The sequence below is a fragment of the Hylobates moloch genome, unplaced genomic scaffold (genome assembly GCF_009828535.3).
Source record: "Hylobates moloch isolate HMO894 unplaced genomic scaffold, HMol_V3 SCAFFOLD_12, whole genome shotgun sequence".
NCBI classification, from domain to species: Eukaryota; Metazoa; Chordata; class Mammalia; order Primates; family Hylobatidae; genus Hylobates; species Hylobates moloch.
In genome coordinates, this window is record NW_026652287.1 from 84,286,391 (window position 1) to 84,301,281 (window position 14,891).

Sequence of the window (14,891 nt, forward strand, 5' to 3'; positions counted from 1 at the left end):
ATTCTAGCAAAACTTTCAATTGAGGGCTCATAACTCACATTGCAGTCCATTAGTCTCAGATAAAGCTTACAATAGCAGACATGATTACTTAAACAGTTCAGGAATATATGATGAGACATTACTCAGTCATCTAGTGTAAGTAATCATAAAAGATATGCTACAGTTTATTATAGTTAAATCAGCAAATGGGTCCTGAAGCACTAGCAAAATTATTTGCCTTCATATGCACATTTAACTTGTCTTTATAAGTAGAGTCTCATGAAGATAAGAATCATTGAAATTGAAATAGACCAGGAAAAAAATACAGCTTGGCTATCTGATGCTATTATTCATGTAAATTGTAATTTAAGGTCAGGAAAAAAAGAGTTTTACTTTCTCTTTTCCCCTATGAGGACGTAAGATGCCAAAACATCTTAAAAGTTGGCTTTGATTCACTTGCAGGTGTTAAGAGTTGAATGTGAGTAGCCATGGTGATTGAACAAACAAAAAGTAACGTGAATAAAGTATACCTTTGAGATTTGAGATTTTATATCAGCCAAAATATGCTGTAATAATTTTTAAGATAATTTTTTAAAAATTGGAATGGATGACACAAAATCATAGATGTTATTTGATTTTAGAAAGTAATGGTTTCTATTTTTTGTTTTTTGTTTTTTTTTTGTTGTTGTTGTTGTTTTTTATTATTATTATACCTTAAGTTTTAGGGTACATGTGCACAATGTGCACGTTTGTTACATATGTATCCATGTGCCATGTTGGTGTGCTGCACCCATTAACTCGTCATTTAGCATTAGGTATATCTCCTAATGCTGTCCTTCCCCCCTTCTCCCACCCCACAATAGTCCCGGGAGTGTGATGTTCCTCTTCCTCTGTCCATGAGTTCTCATTGTTCAATTCCCACCTATGAGTGAGAACATGCGGTGTTTGGTTTTTTGTCCTTGCGATAGTTTACTGAGAATGATGGTTTCCAGTTTCATCCATGTCCCTACAAAGGACATGAACTCATCCTTTTTTATGGCTGCATAGTATTCCATGGTGTATATGTGCCAGATTTTCTTAATCCAGTCTATCATTGTTGGACATTTGGGTTGGTTCCAACTCTTTGCTATTGTGAATAGTGCCGCAATAAACATACGTGTGCATGTGTCTTTATAGCAGCATGATTTATAGTCCTTTGGGTATATACCCAGTAATGGGATGGCTGGGTTAAATGGTATTTCTAGTTCTAGATCCCTGAGGAATCGCCACACTGACTTCCACAATGGTTGAACTAGTTTACAGTCCCACCAACAGTGTAAAAGTGTTCCTATTTCTCCACATCCTCTCCAGCACCTGTTGTTTCCTGACTTTTTAATGATGGCCATTCTAACTGGTGTGAGATGGTATCCCATTGTGGTTTTGATTTTCATTTCTCTGATGGCCAGTGATGATGAGCATTTTTTCATGTGTTTCTATTTTTTGGTAAATGGTCATACAAACTCTTTTGTTTTTCTAAAGCCATGAGCTTTTTATTTGCTTTGAAATTGCATTTTCTGAAAATACTTAAATACATGAGCTACATTTATTTTCTAAGTAATGGCTAAGAAATGATTATATATATTAAAATCTTTTCTCCAGAGTGAGCTTACAGACAGTAATTAAAATGAAATGACTGATTTTATGGGAAATTATTTTTATAACCATTTAATCAATTCAGGTTTATAGAAATCTCTGTTTATTACCGAATATAAACACATCTGCAGTTCAACCATGGGTGGAGTTCTTTGAATGTACATTCAAGTACAGTCAACCTTTGATTGCTGGAAAATGTAAAATGGATTTTTTGAGCGGTTCATGTAGAACTATGTCTTTGCTATCTACTTTGATTCTGAAGTTTTCCTATCATCAAATAATTTATTTGACACAAATGTATTTTATTATCATTTAAAATTAATAATTTATATTGTAAATTTGACAATCATGAACAGTTCAGGTAAGATAATCTTACCCTATATTAAGCAAGTGTTTTCAAATATAAAGGAGGTATATGTAAATACAAGTTTGTCATAGAGGGGCATTTAGCTTGCAGATATGTCTGTTTATTTGTGGAAACAGTCATTCAGTTTTTATAGAAGAATAACACAGGCAATAACAACATTAAATCATATAATTGTTACTCTTTGTTTTATTTACGTTTTTATTTAAGCTGAGGGTCTTAAGTCTGACATTTAGTATCCTTTTGTTTAATAAGCCTTCTGTAGCAAGATTTTTAATTGCTAGGGTCCTCAGGCTGAAACCTATGCAGAGATGTTTTAACCTGTCTATATAAAATTGTCTCTTTTTTGTGGAATAAGACCTTGCAACCTTCAGTGTTCACTGCAAGGCCAAATATCTATGGAGAATGAGACTTAAAGCTACTTACTTATTTTTCAGTAGATGACACTCAAAGTCTGCCACACAACCGGAAAAATTGAGGCTGAAGAGTCTACATTTGTTACAGAGGCATCAAATCATAAAGACCTGTATCATGACCTCTCCTTACTATGTTGTACCCATTCTATATGTGGTCTGTTACTGAAACTATACTCTTTTATCTCTTGTTCAAAGTCCTGACAGAGGATCAAAAAATGTTGGAATTTTGAGAGAATCCACGTCTTTTTCCATGAACCAAGTTTTAATCAACCAAGAATGACACTAACATGATGAACATAAGTTCAGGAGGTTAACTTAAAACTACGTTGTGGTCACTTAAAATAATGTTTCTTTTTAGTAATATAATTAAAACAGTAGTCATAATGGCAATTGAAGTGCAATAAAATGAGAGTGGAATAAAACACAACATTATAAGAAAATGCCAACAGGAGCAAAAATGAAAAAATTAGAAGAGGTGGAAAGAAATTAGAGTTAACCATTTATTAATTGTTAGGAAAGGTGCAGTCAATTTAGATGAGAACACATTAATTTGAGAAATTTCTCTCCCTATCTGGGGCACCTATTAACGGACTGCATTCATTAGTTTTTTATTGATGACCTATTATGGTTCAAGTACCACCATAGATACATTGTGGAAAAATTAAATAACACATTATTTCCTTGAATGTGCTAATAGTCTACTGAAAAAGAAAAAAGATATATTAGTGAATAATTATGATAATAACTTCTATCTTGGAGAGTTACTGTGGAAACATACAATGATTCTTTACGTAGCCTAAGAATGAAAATAAGTTTTTTGAGTTGAGATGTTGCCTAAAATTAGTCTTAACAAGAGAGTTTCCTCATGTGAGAGAGGAGCAGCTTATTTGTATTCTATATTTTTTCTACACACGTTCCACAGTAAGAACAATTTTAGATGGGCACAGTGTGACTCAAAAACAATTCAAAACATCCTTTGTAGCTATAGAAGCCATGTGACTAACTTATGACCAACAGCATGTAAACACAAGTATTACGTAAAATTTTGGGGTAATGTTCTTCAAATGAAGGAAATTTTACCTTTGAAAGTAGGATGGTTGTTTAGATGCAGATTAAGTGTCGGTTGTATTACTGAGAGTCTTACTACTAACATTATAGGGCAACACCCTGGAATATCAGAAAACCAAAAGAGACACTCAGAAGTTCACAAATCAAAGGTGACATATCACCTTGGATACCTATATAAAATAAAATCAAATTTCAAATTTTAAACAGTTGATATTTTGAGTCGGCTTCTTGTGGCAGTAATATATTCTCATCGATACTTTTCAGATAAAAATGAAAGATAATTTCATGTAGATCTTGAAACTTATCACTAAGAACCCATACTTAAAAAAAACATATTAAAGCCAGAACCTAAAATATATATATAAATGATGTAACCCAATGCATTATAATTTAATTTTTAATATTGAAGATTGATAAATACTGATCATCAACTTTATTCCATTGATTAGGGAATTAAACATGAACATAATAACTACCACAGAACCAGTTAATCAGAAAGAGTTAACCTATAAAATAAAATGCAAATTTGTATAATAGATACAGGTTAAAAACAATGTTGTATATGTTCAATACAAAATAAATTTCACAAAATTACAAGATCTCAGAATGAAGGAAAGCTGAATAAACAATCTACTTGGGAAGAAAAAGACATTTGAAAATTTGGTCATAAGTTAGATCCTAAAGGACAATTAAAAGGTGAATAGCAAATAAGGTGAGATTTTAGAAAGTATAAAGGTAACAAGGGGAAAAAGGTCTTTTGGAGGCATATTAGAAAATAATATTAAATTGATGGGATGAAGCTCTAGAAAAATATTCCATGGAGGACACAAGATATCATTGTTCACCTTACACCAATGCTCATATCAGAAAGGAATTTTGCTGGCAACAAAAAAAGAAAAAATGACCAGAAGTCAGATTAAAGATTAGAAAGATGAAGTCAAATGAAATATAGCTTAAAGATCTGGAACCAAGGGAACTAGGTTATAATGATTCTATTACCAGAAATACGAGAAATAAATATTTGTTTTCCAGTGGCAATGATGAACTCAGTTTAGTAACTGAGATACTTTAGATACCACTTAGATGGTACAATTTAGGGAAGATATATTTTTAGAGGTTTTTTTTTTTTTTTTTTTTTTTGAGACAGAGTCTCGCTCTGTCACCCAGGCTGGAGTGCAGTGGCACAATCTCGGCTCACTGCAAGCTCTGCCTCCCGGGTTCATGCCATTCTCCTGCCTCAGCCTCTCCGAGTAGCTGGGACTACAGGCGCCCGCCACCGCGCCCGGCTAATTTTTTGTATTTTTTTAGTAGAGACGGGGTTTCACCGTGGTCTCGATCTCCTGACCTCGTGATCCGCCCGCCTCGGCCTCCCAAAGTGCTGGGATTACAAGCGTGAGCCACCGCGCCCGGCCTATTTTTAGAGTTTTATTATTTTTTTACACTTGCCTAGATAAAATATACTTTCTTGAATAAGGGATAGTATAAATAACTTGCTATTCAGATTTGATTTATCAGTTTTAAATACATATCATATGTATAATTTATACTAAATAAAATTTTTTCATCTATAAAACAAGCATGACAAAAATTGTAGGATAATAAAACAAAGTATGTAATTTTGGTGTTAGCAGACTCTTAAGGTACATTCTAGTTTTAGTTTCAGATTCTTTCTTACCCATTAAAACTGCCAGAATTGCTAACACTAAATTATTTTCCAAAGTCTCAGAATACTTTATTTTCATCTTGTAAGGAAGTGTTTAATTGTATCGTAATAAATATGGAAACACACTTGAATGAGTATCAGTGCAATTGTCTCATTCTACCCTGGAAGGAATGAAGTTCTGCTGCAGTTCAGAAATATTGCTTCTCATGCAAGAATTTGAGATGCAGATCTTCTAAAAATTGTCCCACTACTATTTTCTCCTAAACTACTTTTTAATTGAGAAACTCACACACACACACACACACACACACACAGAGAGAGAGACAGACAGAGACAGAGAGAGATGCCAACAAATATCAATTACATGTTGTTTGAAATTTTTGTTCATTGTAAAATACATCAAGCTAATTAACCTAGTCACCTCAAACATCAGTTTTATGGTGAGAACATTTGAAATTTACTCTGCAATTTTGAAATGTACAATACATTATTATTTACTATATTCACCATGCTGTGCTGTATAAATCAAAGAACAAGAAAGTATATCCCTCCTGTCTAATTGAGGCTTGTATACTTTAACCATCATCTCTGCATTACCCCCTAACGCCCTAGCTTCTGGTAACCACCATTCTACTTTCTGTTTCTTTGAGTTTGATTGTTTAAGATTTCATATTTAAGTGTGAACACAAGGTATTTGTCTTTCTGTGTCTGGCTTATTTCACTTGCATAATGTTCTCCAATTCTATCTATGTTTTCACAAATGACAAAATGTATTTTTGTTCTTAAATTTAAATAGCATTCTATGTGTATATATACCATATTTTTTTAACCATTCATAAAATTATAGTTGAACACTTAGGTTGGTTCTATAACTTATCTATTGTGAATAGTGCAGCAATAAACACAGGAGTACAGGTATCTCTTCAACATACTTATTTATAATATATTGGATAAATTCCTAGAATTGAAATTCTGCATTATATGGTAATTCTATATTCAGTGTTTGAGAACCTTCACACAGTTTTCCATAATGGTTTTACTAATTTACATTTCAACCAACAATGGCCAAGGGTTTTCTTTTCTCCATATCCTCGCCAAAACTTATCTGTTGTATAACAGGTGTAATGCGCTATAGCATTGTTGTTTTAATTTGCATTTCCCTAATAATTTGTGATGTTGAGCATTTTTCATATATCTGTTGTCCATTGATACGTCCTGTTTAGAGAAATGTCTATTCCTATATCTTGTCCCTTTTTTAAATTATATTACTTGTGTTCCTTCTTTAGAGTTGTTTGAGTGTCTTACATATTTTGGATATTAGCTCATCATCAGGTATATGGCTTACAAATATATTTTCCCAATCCATAGGCTGTCTTATCATGGGGGCCCACCCTGACGACCTTATGTAATCATGAAGTCCTCCCCAAATCTCCACCTCTTAATGCCATTACAGTGGGAATTTAGTTTTAACATGAGTTATAGAGAAAACATTTAAACCATGGAACAAAATATATTCCCATTTATTTTTGTCCTCTTCAATTTATTTCATTAGCATTTAATAGTTTTCAGTATACTGGTCTTTCATCTCCTTGGTTAAATTTACTTCTAAGAGTTGTTTTTTGGTAACTATTGTAAATGAGATTGTTTTCTTCATTTCTTTTTCAGAAAATTGATCATGATGTATAGAAATGCTACTAATTTTTGTCCATTAATTTTGTATCCTGCGAGTTCACTGTACTTTGTTAGTTCTAACAAGTTTTTTGGTAAACTATTTAAGATTTCCTATATTTAAGATTATGTTTTCAGCAAGAAGTAACTATTTTACTTCTTTCTTTCATTTTTTTATTTTTTATTTTTTGAGTCTCGCTCTGTCTCCCAGGCTGGAGTGAAATGGCACGATCTCTGCTCACTGCAACCTCTGCCTCCCAGGTTCAAGCAATTCTCCTGCCTCAGCCGCTCAAGTAGCTGGGATTACAGGCGCCCACAACCACATCTGGCTAATTTTTGTACAATTTTAGTAGAGATGGGGTTTCACCATGTTGGCCAGGCTGGTTTTGAACTCCTAACCTCAAGTGATCTGCCTGCCTTGGCCTCCCAACATGCTAGGATTACAGGTGTGAACCACCACACCAAGTCTTACTTTTCTTTTCTATTTGGATAGCTTTTATTTCTTTCTCTTGCCTTATTACTCTGGCAAGGATCCAATGCTATGTTAAATAGAAGTGCATAAGCATTTTTGTCTAGTTTGGGATCTTACAGAAAAGGGATTTAACTTTCAACATTGATATAATGTTAGCTGTGGGCTTAACATGGCCTGTGTTGAGGTACATTTCCTAGAACTAATTTATGGGAAGTTTTTACCGTAAAGTAATGTTGAATTTTGTCAAATGCTTTTTATCCATATCATGAAATAATTGTAGGATTTTTGTCATTCATTTTGTTATTGTTATGTATTACATTAATCAGTTGGGTTATGTCGAACCATCTTTGCATCACAGGAATAAATCCCATGTGATCATGGTGAATTTTTTTTAATGAGTTGTTGAATTTGATTTGCAGGTATTTTGGTGACTAAATTTGCATTTATGTTTATCAAGAGTATTGACTTGTAGTTTTGTTTTGTTTCCTTGTGATGTTCTTTTTCTGGTTTTGGAATCAGGGCATGTGGGCCTTGTAAAAAGACTTTGGAAGTATTTCATCCTCTTCAATTTTTTGAAATAGCAGGTAAAGGATTGGTATTAGTTCCTCTTTAATATTTCGTAAAATTCAGCAGTGAACCCACCAAATCCTGTGCTTTTCTTTGATGGACGGCTTTTTAGTACTGATTCAATTTCATTATTTATTATTGGTCTATTCAGATGTTCTATTTCTAAATGATTTTATATTAGTAAGTTTTAAGTGTCTAGGAATTTATCCTTCTTGTTTATCTAACTTTCTGGCATATACTTATTTATAATAGTCTTTTATTATCATTTGTATTTCTGTGATATCAGTTGTAATGCCACCTCTTTTATTTCTGATTTTATTTGAGTATTCTCTCTTTTTTTCTTAGTCTATCTAAAGGTTTGTTGATTTTGTTTATATTTCCAGAAAAGCCAGTCTTAGTTTTGCTGATCTTTTGTTTTGCTTTTCTAGCTTATAACTTATTTATTTATGTTCTGATCTTATTGTCTCTTTCTTTATGCTAAACTTTGTTTTAGCTTGCTCTTTTTCTGTATTTTGTAGAGGCATAGCATTTTATTTCTAATTTGAGATCTTTCTTATTTTATGAGAGACATTTATTACTACAAAAGTTTCTTTTAAAACTGCTTTTGTTATATCCCATTAGCTTTGGTATGTTGTTTCCATTTTGTTTATCTCAGAAATTTTTAAGTTTCTGATTTAATTTATTGACCCATCAGTTGTTCACAAGCATTTTCTTTAATTTACATGTATTTGTAAATTTTCATATATTTCTTCAGTTATTGATTTCTGGCTTTATACCACTGTGGTTGGAAAAGGCCGTTGATATGACTTCAATCTTATAAAACTTATCTTATGGCCTTATGACTAACATATGATCTATCTTAGGGAATCTTTTGTGTGTGCTTGAGAAGAATGTGAATTATTTTGCTGTTGGATGGAATGTTCCGTATATGTCTGCTAGGTCCATTTGGTCTAAGTTCTTATTCAAGTCTATTATCTTCTTATTAATATTCTCTCTGTATGAGCTGTACACTATTGAAAGTGTAGTCCCCTAACATTATTGTTGTGCAATCTATCTCTTCCTTCATGTCCTTTAATATTTGCTTTATATATTTCTGATGAGTGCATATATATTTATAATTACAATATCTGCTTGAGGAAGTGGCCCATTTAACATTATATAATGTCTTGATTTGTCTCTTTGTTGACTTAAAGTTTATTTTGTCTAAGTATAGCTACTTCTGCTCACTTTTGATTTCTATTTGCATGGTGTATATTTTTTTATTCCTTAATTTTCTATCTATAAGTCCCATTAAAATTGAGGTGAATCTCTGAAAGGCCGCATGTAGGTGGGTCTTGCATTTGTAGTTTATTCAGTCAGTTTTTATATTTTTATTGGATTAATTAATCCATGTACATTCAAGGTAATTATTGATAAGGACTTATTACTGACATTTTGTTAATTATTTTTGGCTGTTTTGCAGGTACGTTGTTTCATTTTCCCTCTCCTGCTATCTTGCTTTGTGGTTTGATAGTTTTCTTTAGCGGTATGCTTTTATTTTTATTTTTTATTTTTTGTTTTGTTTTTGTTCATCTAGCATAGATGTTTGCCTTCTGGTTACCGTGAGGCTTGCATAGAACATCTTATAACAGCCTAATTCAAGCTGTTAATAATTTAACTTTGCATAAAACAACTCTAAACTTCCCCCACCATATAAATTTTGTTTTTTAATTCAAAATTTACATTATTTTGTAATATGTATCTCTTGACAATTTATTTTGTCACAGTTGTTATTAATAGTTCTGTCTTTTAACACTAATATTAGTGATAAATTTTCTTTACAAATCACCATTACAGTACTGAGTGTTCTTAATATGGCCTTGTATTACTTATATCATTAAGCTTTTTGCTTTTATAACCATTAAATCATTAATTGATGTATTAGTCTGTTCTCATCCTGCTTATAAAGAAATACCCAAGACTGAATAATTTATAAAGAAAAAAATTAAATGGTCTCAAAGTTTCACATGGCTGAGGAGGCTTCACAATTATGGTGGAAGATGAAGGAAGAGCAAAGGGGCTTCTTACATAGTGATGGGCAAAAGAGAATGAGAATTAAGTGAAAAGGAAAACCCCTTATAAAACAATCAGATCTTGTGAGACTTATTCACTACCATGAGAACTGTATGAGAGAAACTTCCCCCATGATTGAATTATCTCCCACCAGCTCTCTCCCACAATACATCGGAATTATAGGAGCTATAATTCAAGATGAGATCTGGATGGGACACAGCCAAACCATATTATTCTGCCCCTGGACCCTCCCATATCTCATGTACTCATATTTCAAAACCAATTATGCCTTCTCAACTGTCCCCCAAAGTTTTAACTCATTTCAGCATTAACTCAAATGTCCACAGTCCAAAGTCTCACTTGAGGCAAGGCAAGTCTATGAGCCCATAAAATCAAAAGCAAGTTTGTTACTTCCTAGATACAATGGGGGTACAGGAATTGAGTAAATACAGCCATTCTAACTGGGAAAAATTGCCAAAACAAAGGAGCTGTAGGCCCCATGAAAGTCCAAAATCCAGCAGGGCAGTGAAATTTTAAATGATCTCTCCAAAACGATCTCTTGTGACTACATGTCTCACATCCAGGTAATGCTGATGCAAATGGTGGGTTCCCATGGTCTTGGGCAGTTTCACCCCTGTGGTTGTGCAGGCTACAGCCCCATTCCTGGTTGCTTTCATGGGTTGGTGTTGAGTGTCTGTGGCTTTTCCAGGTGCATGGTGCAAGCTGTCAGTGAATCTACCATTCTTGGGTCTGGAGGACTGTGGCCCTCATCTCACAGCTCCACTAGGCCTTGCTTCAGTAGGTATATGTGTGGGGGCTTCAACCTCACATTTTCCTTCTGTACTGCCCTAGCAGAGGTTCTCCATGAGTCTTCTGCCCCTGCAGCAAACTTCCTGGACACACGGGTGTTTCCATATATCCTCTGAAATCTAGGCGGAGCTTCCCAACCCTCAATTATTAACTTCTGTGCACCCACAGGCTCAACACCAAGTCCGAGTTGTACCTTGGCCTCTTTTAGCTATGGCTAGAATGGCTGAGCCACAGGGCATCAAGTCTCTATGCTGCACACAGCAGGTGGGCCCCTGGGCCCAGCCCACAGAACCATTTTTTCCTCCTAGGCCTTCAGGTCTGTGATGAGAGGGCCTGCTGCAAAGGGCTCTGGCATGCCCTGGAGACATTTTTCCCATTGTCTTGGTGATTTATATATGGATCCTGGTCACTGTGCAGATTTCTGAAGCTGGATTGAATTTCTTCTCAGAAAATGGGTTTTTCTTTTCGACTGCATCATCATGCTGCAAATTTTCTGAACTTTTATGCTGTTTCCTTTTAAAAATTGAGAGCTTTTAACACACCCAAATCACCTCTTGAATGCTTTGCTGCTTAGATATTTTTCTCTGACAGATATCCTAAATTATCTCCCTCAGTTTCAAAGTTCCACAATCTAGGTGAGGGGCAAAATTCCATGGGTCTCTTTGCAAAAACATAGCAAGAATTACCTCTACTCCAGCTCTCAACAAGTTTCTTATTTCCATCTGAGATCACCACAGCCTGGATTTCATTGTTCATATAATTATTAGAATTTGGTCAAAGCCATTTAACAAGTCTCTAGGAAGTTCCAAACTTTCTCACATTTTCCTCTCTTCTTCTGAGTCCTCCAAACCGTTCCAGCCTTTGCCTGTTTCCCAGTTCCAAAATCACTTCCACATCTTTGAGTATCTTTACAGCAGTGTCCCACTCTACTGGTGCCAATTTACTGTATTTGTCTGTCCTCACACTGCTAATAAAGACATACCAAAGACTGAGTATAAGAAAAAAGATGTTTAATAAACTCACAGTTTCACATGGCTGGGGAGGCCTCAGAATCATGGAGCAAGATGAAGAAAAGAGAAAAGGGACTTCTTACATGGTGGCAGGCAAGAGAGAATGAGGGCCAAGTGAAAAAAGAAACCCCTTACAAAAAACCATCAGATGTTATGAGATTTATTTACTACCAAAAGAACAGTATGGTGGAAACTGCCCCTGTGATTTGATTATCTCCCACCAGGTCCCTCCCACAACACATGGGAATTATGGGAGTTACAATTCAAGATGAGATTTTGGGGGAGGGGACACAGCCAAATCATAACATTTGAGGACTTTTTGTTTCATCTTAAATAATTCTCTTTAGCAGTTCATGTAAGGCAGAGTTAGTGGTGATGAATGTCTTTAGCTTTTGTTTGTCTGTGAAAGTTTTTATTTCTTCCTCACTTTGAAAAGACAGCATTTCTTGGTAAACTGTTCTTGATTGACAGATATCTTCCTTCAGCACTTTGACTATATAATCCCAATCTCTTCTAGCCTGTAGGTCTTCTTCTGAGAAATCTATTAATAGTCACATTGCTACCACTCTGTATATGATTTTTAAAAATCTGTTGCTATTCTCAGAATTAGTTGTTTTTTTTTTTTATTGTTTCAGTATTAGGTGTCTTGCTGAACTCCTCTTTGGAATGAATTTGTTTAGAGATTTCTGTGCTTCCTATGACTGAATGTTGGTATTACTCTCATGATTCAGAAAATATTTAGGCATTATTTATTTAAATGTGCCTTCTTCTCCTTCTTTAATTCCTATTATGTACAGATTAGATATGTTAATCATGTCCTATAACTCCTTTAGGGTTTTTTAATGCTTTTTTTTTAATTTTACACATCCAATTTGGTAACTTCAAATGTTCTGTCTTCATGTTAACTAATTCTTCAGCTTTATGGAGCCTACTGTTAAAGCTTTTTATTGCACTTTTCAATCATTGTACTCATTATTTTCAAGATTTCCTTTTTTAATTTTTTTCAAACTTCTCATATGATTTCCAATTTGTATGCAATTTTTATTGGTATATACTTGTAGTTCACATTGTTTTGTGAACTGTGTGACACTGTTTACATTATTTTGGGAATTTTGTGGCTCTGTGCTGACATGAAGAAAGCAGAGGACTAATGCAGTCAAAGTGAGACTATCTTTCACTATTTATTTGCCTTTTATTTTGTTTTGTAGACCACAAAGGTGACTCAGGCTTATTCCCAGTTGGTGGATTTTTAGTAAGGCGTTCTTTTCTGTGGATAGGTGCTATTTGAACTTCCTGTAGGGAGTTATAAAATCTAGGACCTCCTATTCTGCCATCTTGCTGACTGTATAGCAATTATTTTATAAAAAGAAAATAGCTCCCTCATCTCAGACATTTTATTTTCACATGGCCATTAAATTCCCAATAAGAGTTGTATATTTCCCCTCTGCTGGTAGTCAGTGAATAATTAGTCATCAACTAAAGAATGCAAAGATATTCTGGTAATATGTCTAAAATTTTTCACAGATATAGAGCCAGTTTTAGTCAATGTACAATTGCTGATGCATATTTTATTGTGATATGTGTGAGAATAACCTTTGAACTAGTATGAGCAATATAGACTTGGATAAAACTTACTTTAAATTAAAAGCTAGACACATTCTGTAACATCAGTTCAGTGTCAAAGAAAAATGGTATATTTACTGAAAAATGAAAATAATTTTTGTTAAGCATCTATATGTACATTCCATAAAAACTCTAAACAATAATGTCCTAATAGTAAGAATTATAAATGTTGATTGACAATATGAATTTACATAATATAACACTGTAGGTAAAATTAAGCTTCTTCAAGTTTCCAAATGCCATATGTAGTATTAGAAAAGATTCTATGAAAACATAAACACACAGCATTAAGAAGCATGATATTTGATAATTGTGCACTTCATTCATTCATTGATTTATTATTTCACAGAACATGTACTCTTTCAGGTGTCAGATTTAGAAGGGTAAATAAGTTGCATAACTATTATTGAGAATAGAAAAGAATTGAAAATTTCACTGAATTATAAAATGATTCCAGTATAAAATACAATTTTTAAAATATGTGAGTGGGTTTTGAAACTCTACTTTCAAATATGACATATTAAAAACGGAGGCCAATTTTTCAGAAAATATTTTCAATAATCATTGTTTCAAATATTCTACCAAAAGTAATGCGACAATAAAACAAAATAACAAATACACATATTTCAATAGATAGCTGAAATTTTCATTTCTTGTGGATTTATGATAGTTTGAAAGTGAAAACCATGTGACTACATAAAGAATGAAATTTGATTAAGGTACATTAGTCAATTATAAAATGAATATACAATTATATTTTGCTACATCCTCTAATTAACTGGTTAGTATAATTTAGAATAAAAATTGCTCACATCAACAGCAAAAAAGGATTTTAAAAATTAGTTGTCAATCTGAGCACAACTTTCCTTTTTTTGGGGGGTGGGTACCAAATTTCTTTATTTGAAGGAATGGTACAAATCAAAGAACTTAAGTGGATGTTTTGGTACAACTTATAGAAAAGGTAAAGGAAACCCCAACATGCATGCACTGCCTAGGTGACCAGGGAAGTCACCCCACGGCTATGGGGAAATTAGCCTGAGGCTTAGCTTTCATTATCATTGTCTCCCAGGATGTGTTTGTCAAAGAGATATTCTGCCAAGCCAGATTCGGGTGCTCCCATCTTGCGCAAGTTGGTCACGTGGTCACCCAATACTTTGATGGCTTTCACCTGCTCATTCAGGTAATGTGTCTCAATGAAATCACACAAATGGGGGTCATTTTTGTCAGTGGCCAGTTTGTGCAGTTCCAGTAGTGACTGATTCACATTTTTTTCCAAATGTAATGCACACTCCATCGCATTCAGCCCGCTCTCCCAGTCATCACAGTCTGGTTTCTTGATATTCTGAAAGAAGATTCGGCCACCTCGTTGGTTCTGCAGCTTCATCAGTCTCTCAGCACGTTCCCTCTCCTCATGAGATTGGTGAAGAATGTATTTGGCAAAGTTCTTCAAAGCCACATCATCGCGGTCAAAGTAGTAAGACATGGACAGGTAAACGTAGGAGGCGTAGAGCTCCAGGTTGATCTGGCGGTTGATGGCGGCCTCTTGAGTCCTGGTGGTAGTTCTGGC

General features: G+C 34.1%; 1 protein-coding gene across 1 annotated transcript in view; it reads right to left on the reverse strand.

Annotated features, from left to right (window-relative positions):
• Positions 1-14,210: 14,210 nt before the first annotated feature.
• Positions 14,211-14,891, reverse strand: part of LOC116479574 (ferritin heavy chain-like) — a 15,987-nt gene continuing 15,306 nt past the window's right edge. The window contains exon 2 of the mRNA XM_032762174.2: positions 14,211-14,886. Coding sequence (XP_032618065.1) covers positions 14,367-14,886 — 520 coding nt within the window. The 3' untranslated portion in view covers positions 14,211-14,366. The remainder of the gene's footprint in view (positions 14,887-14,891) is intronic.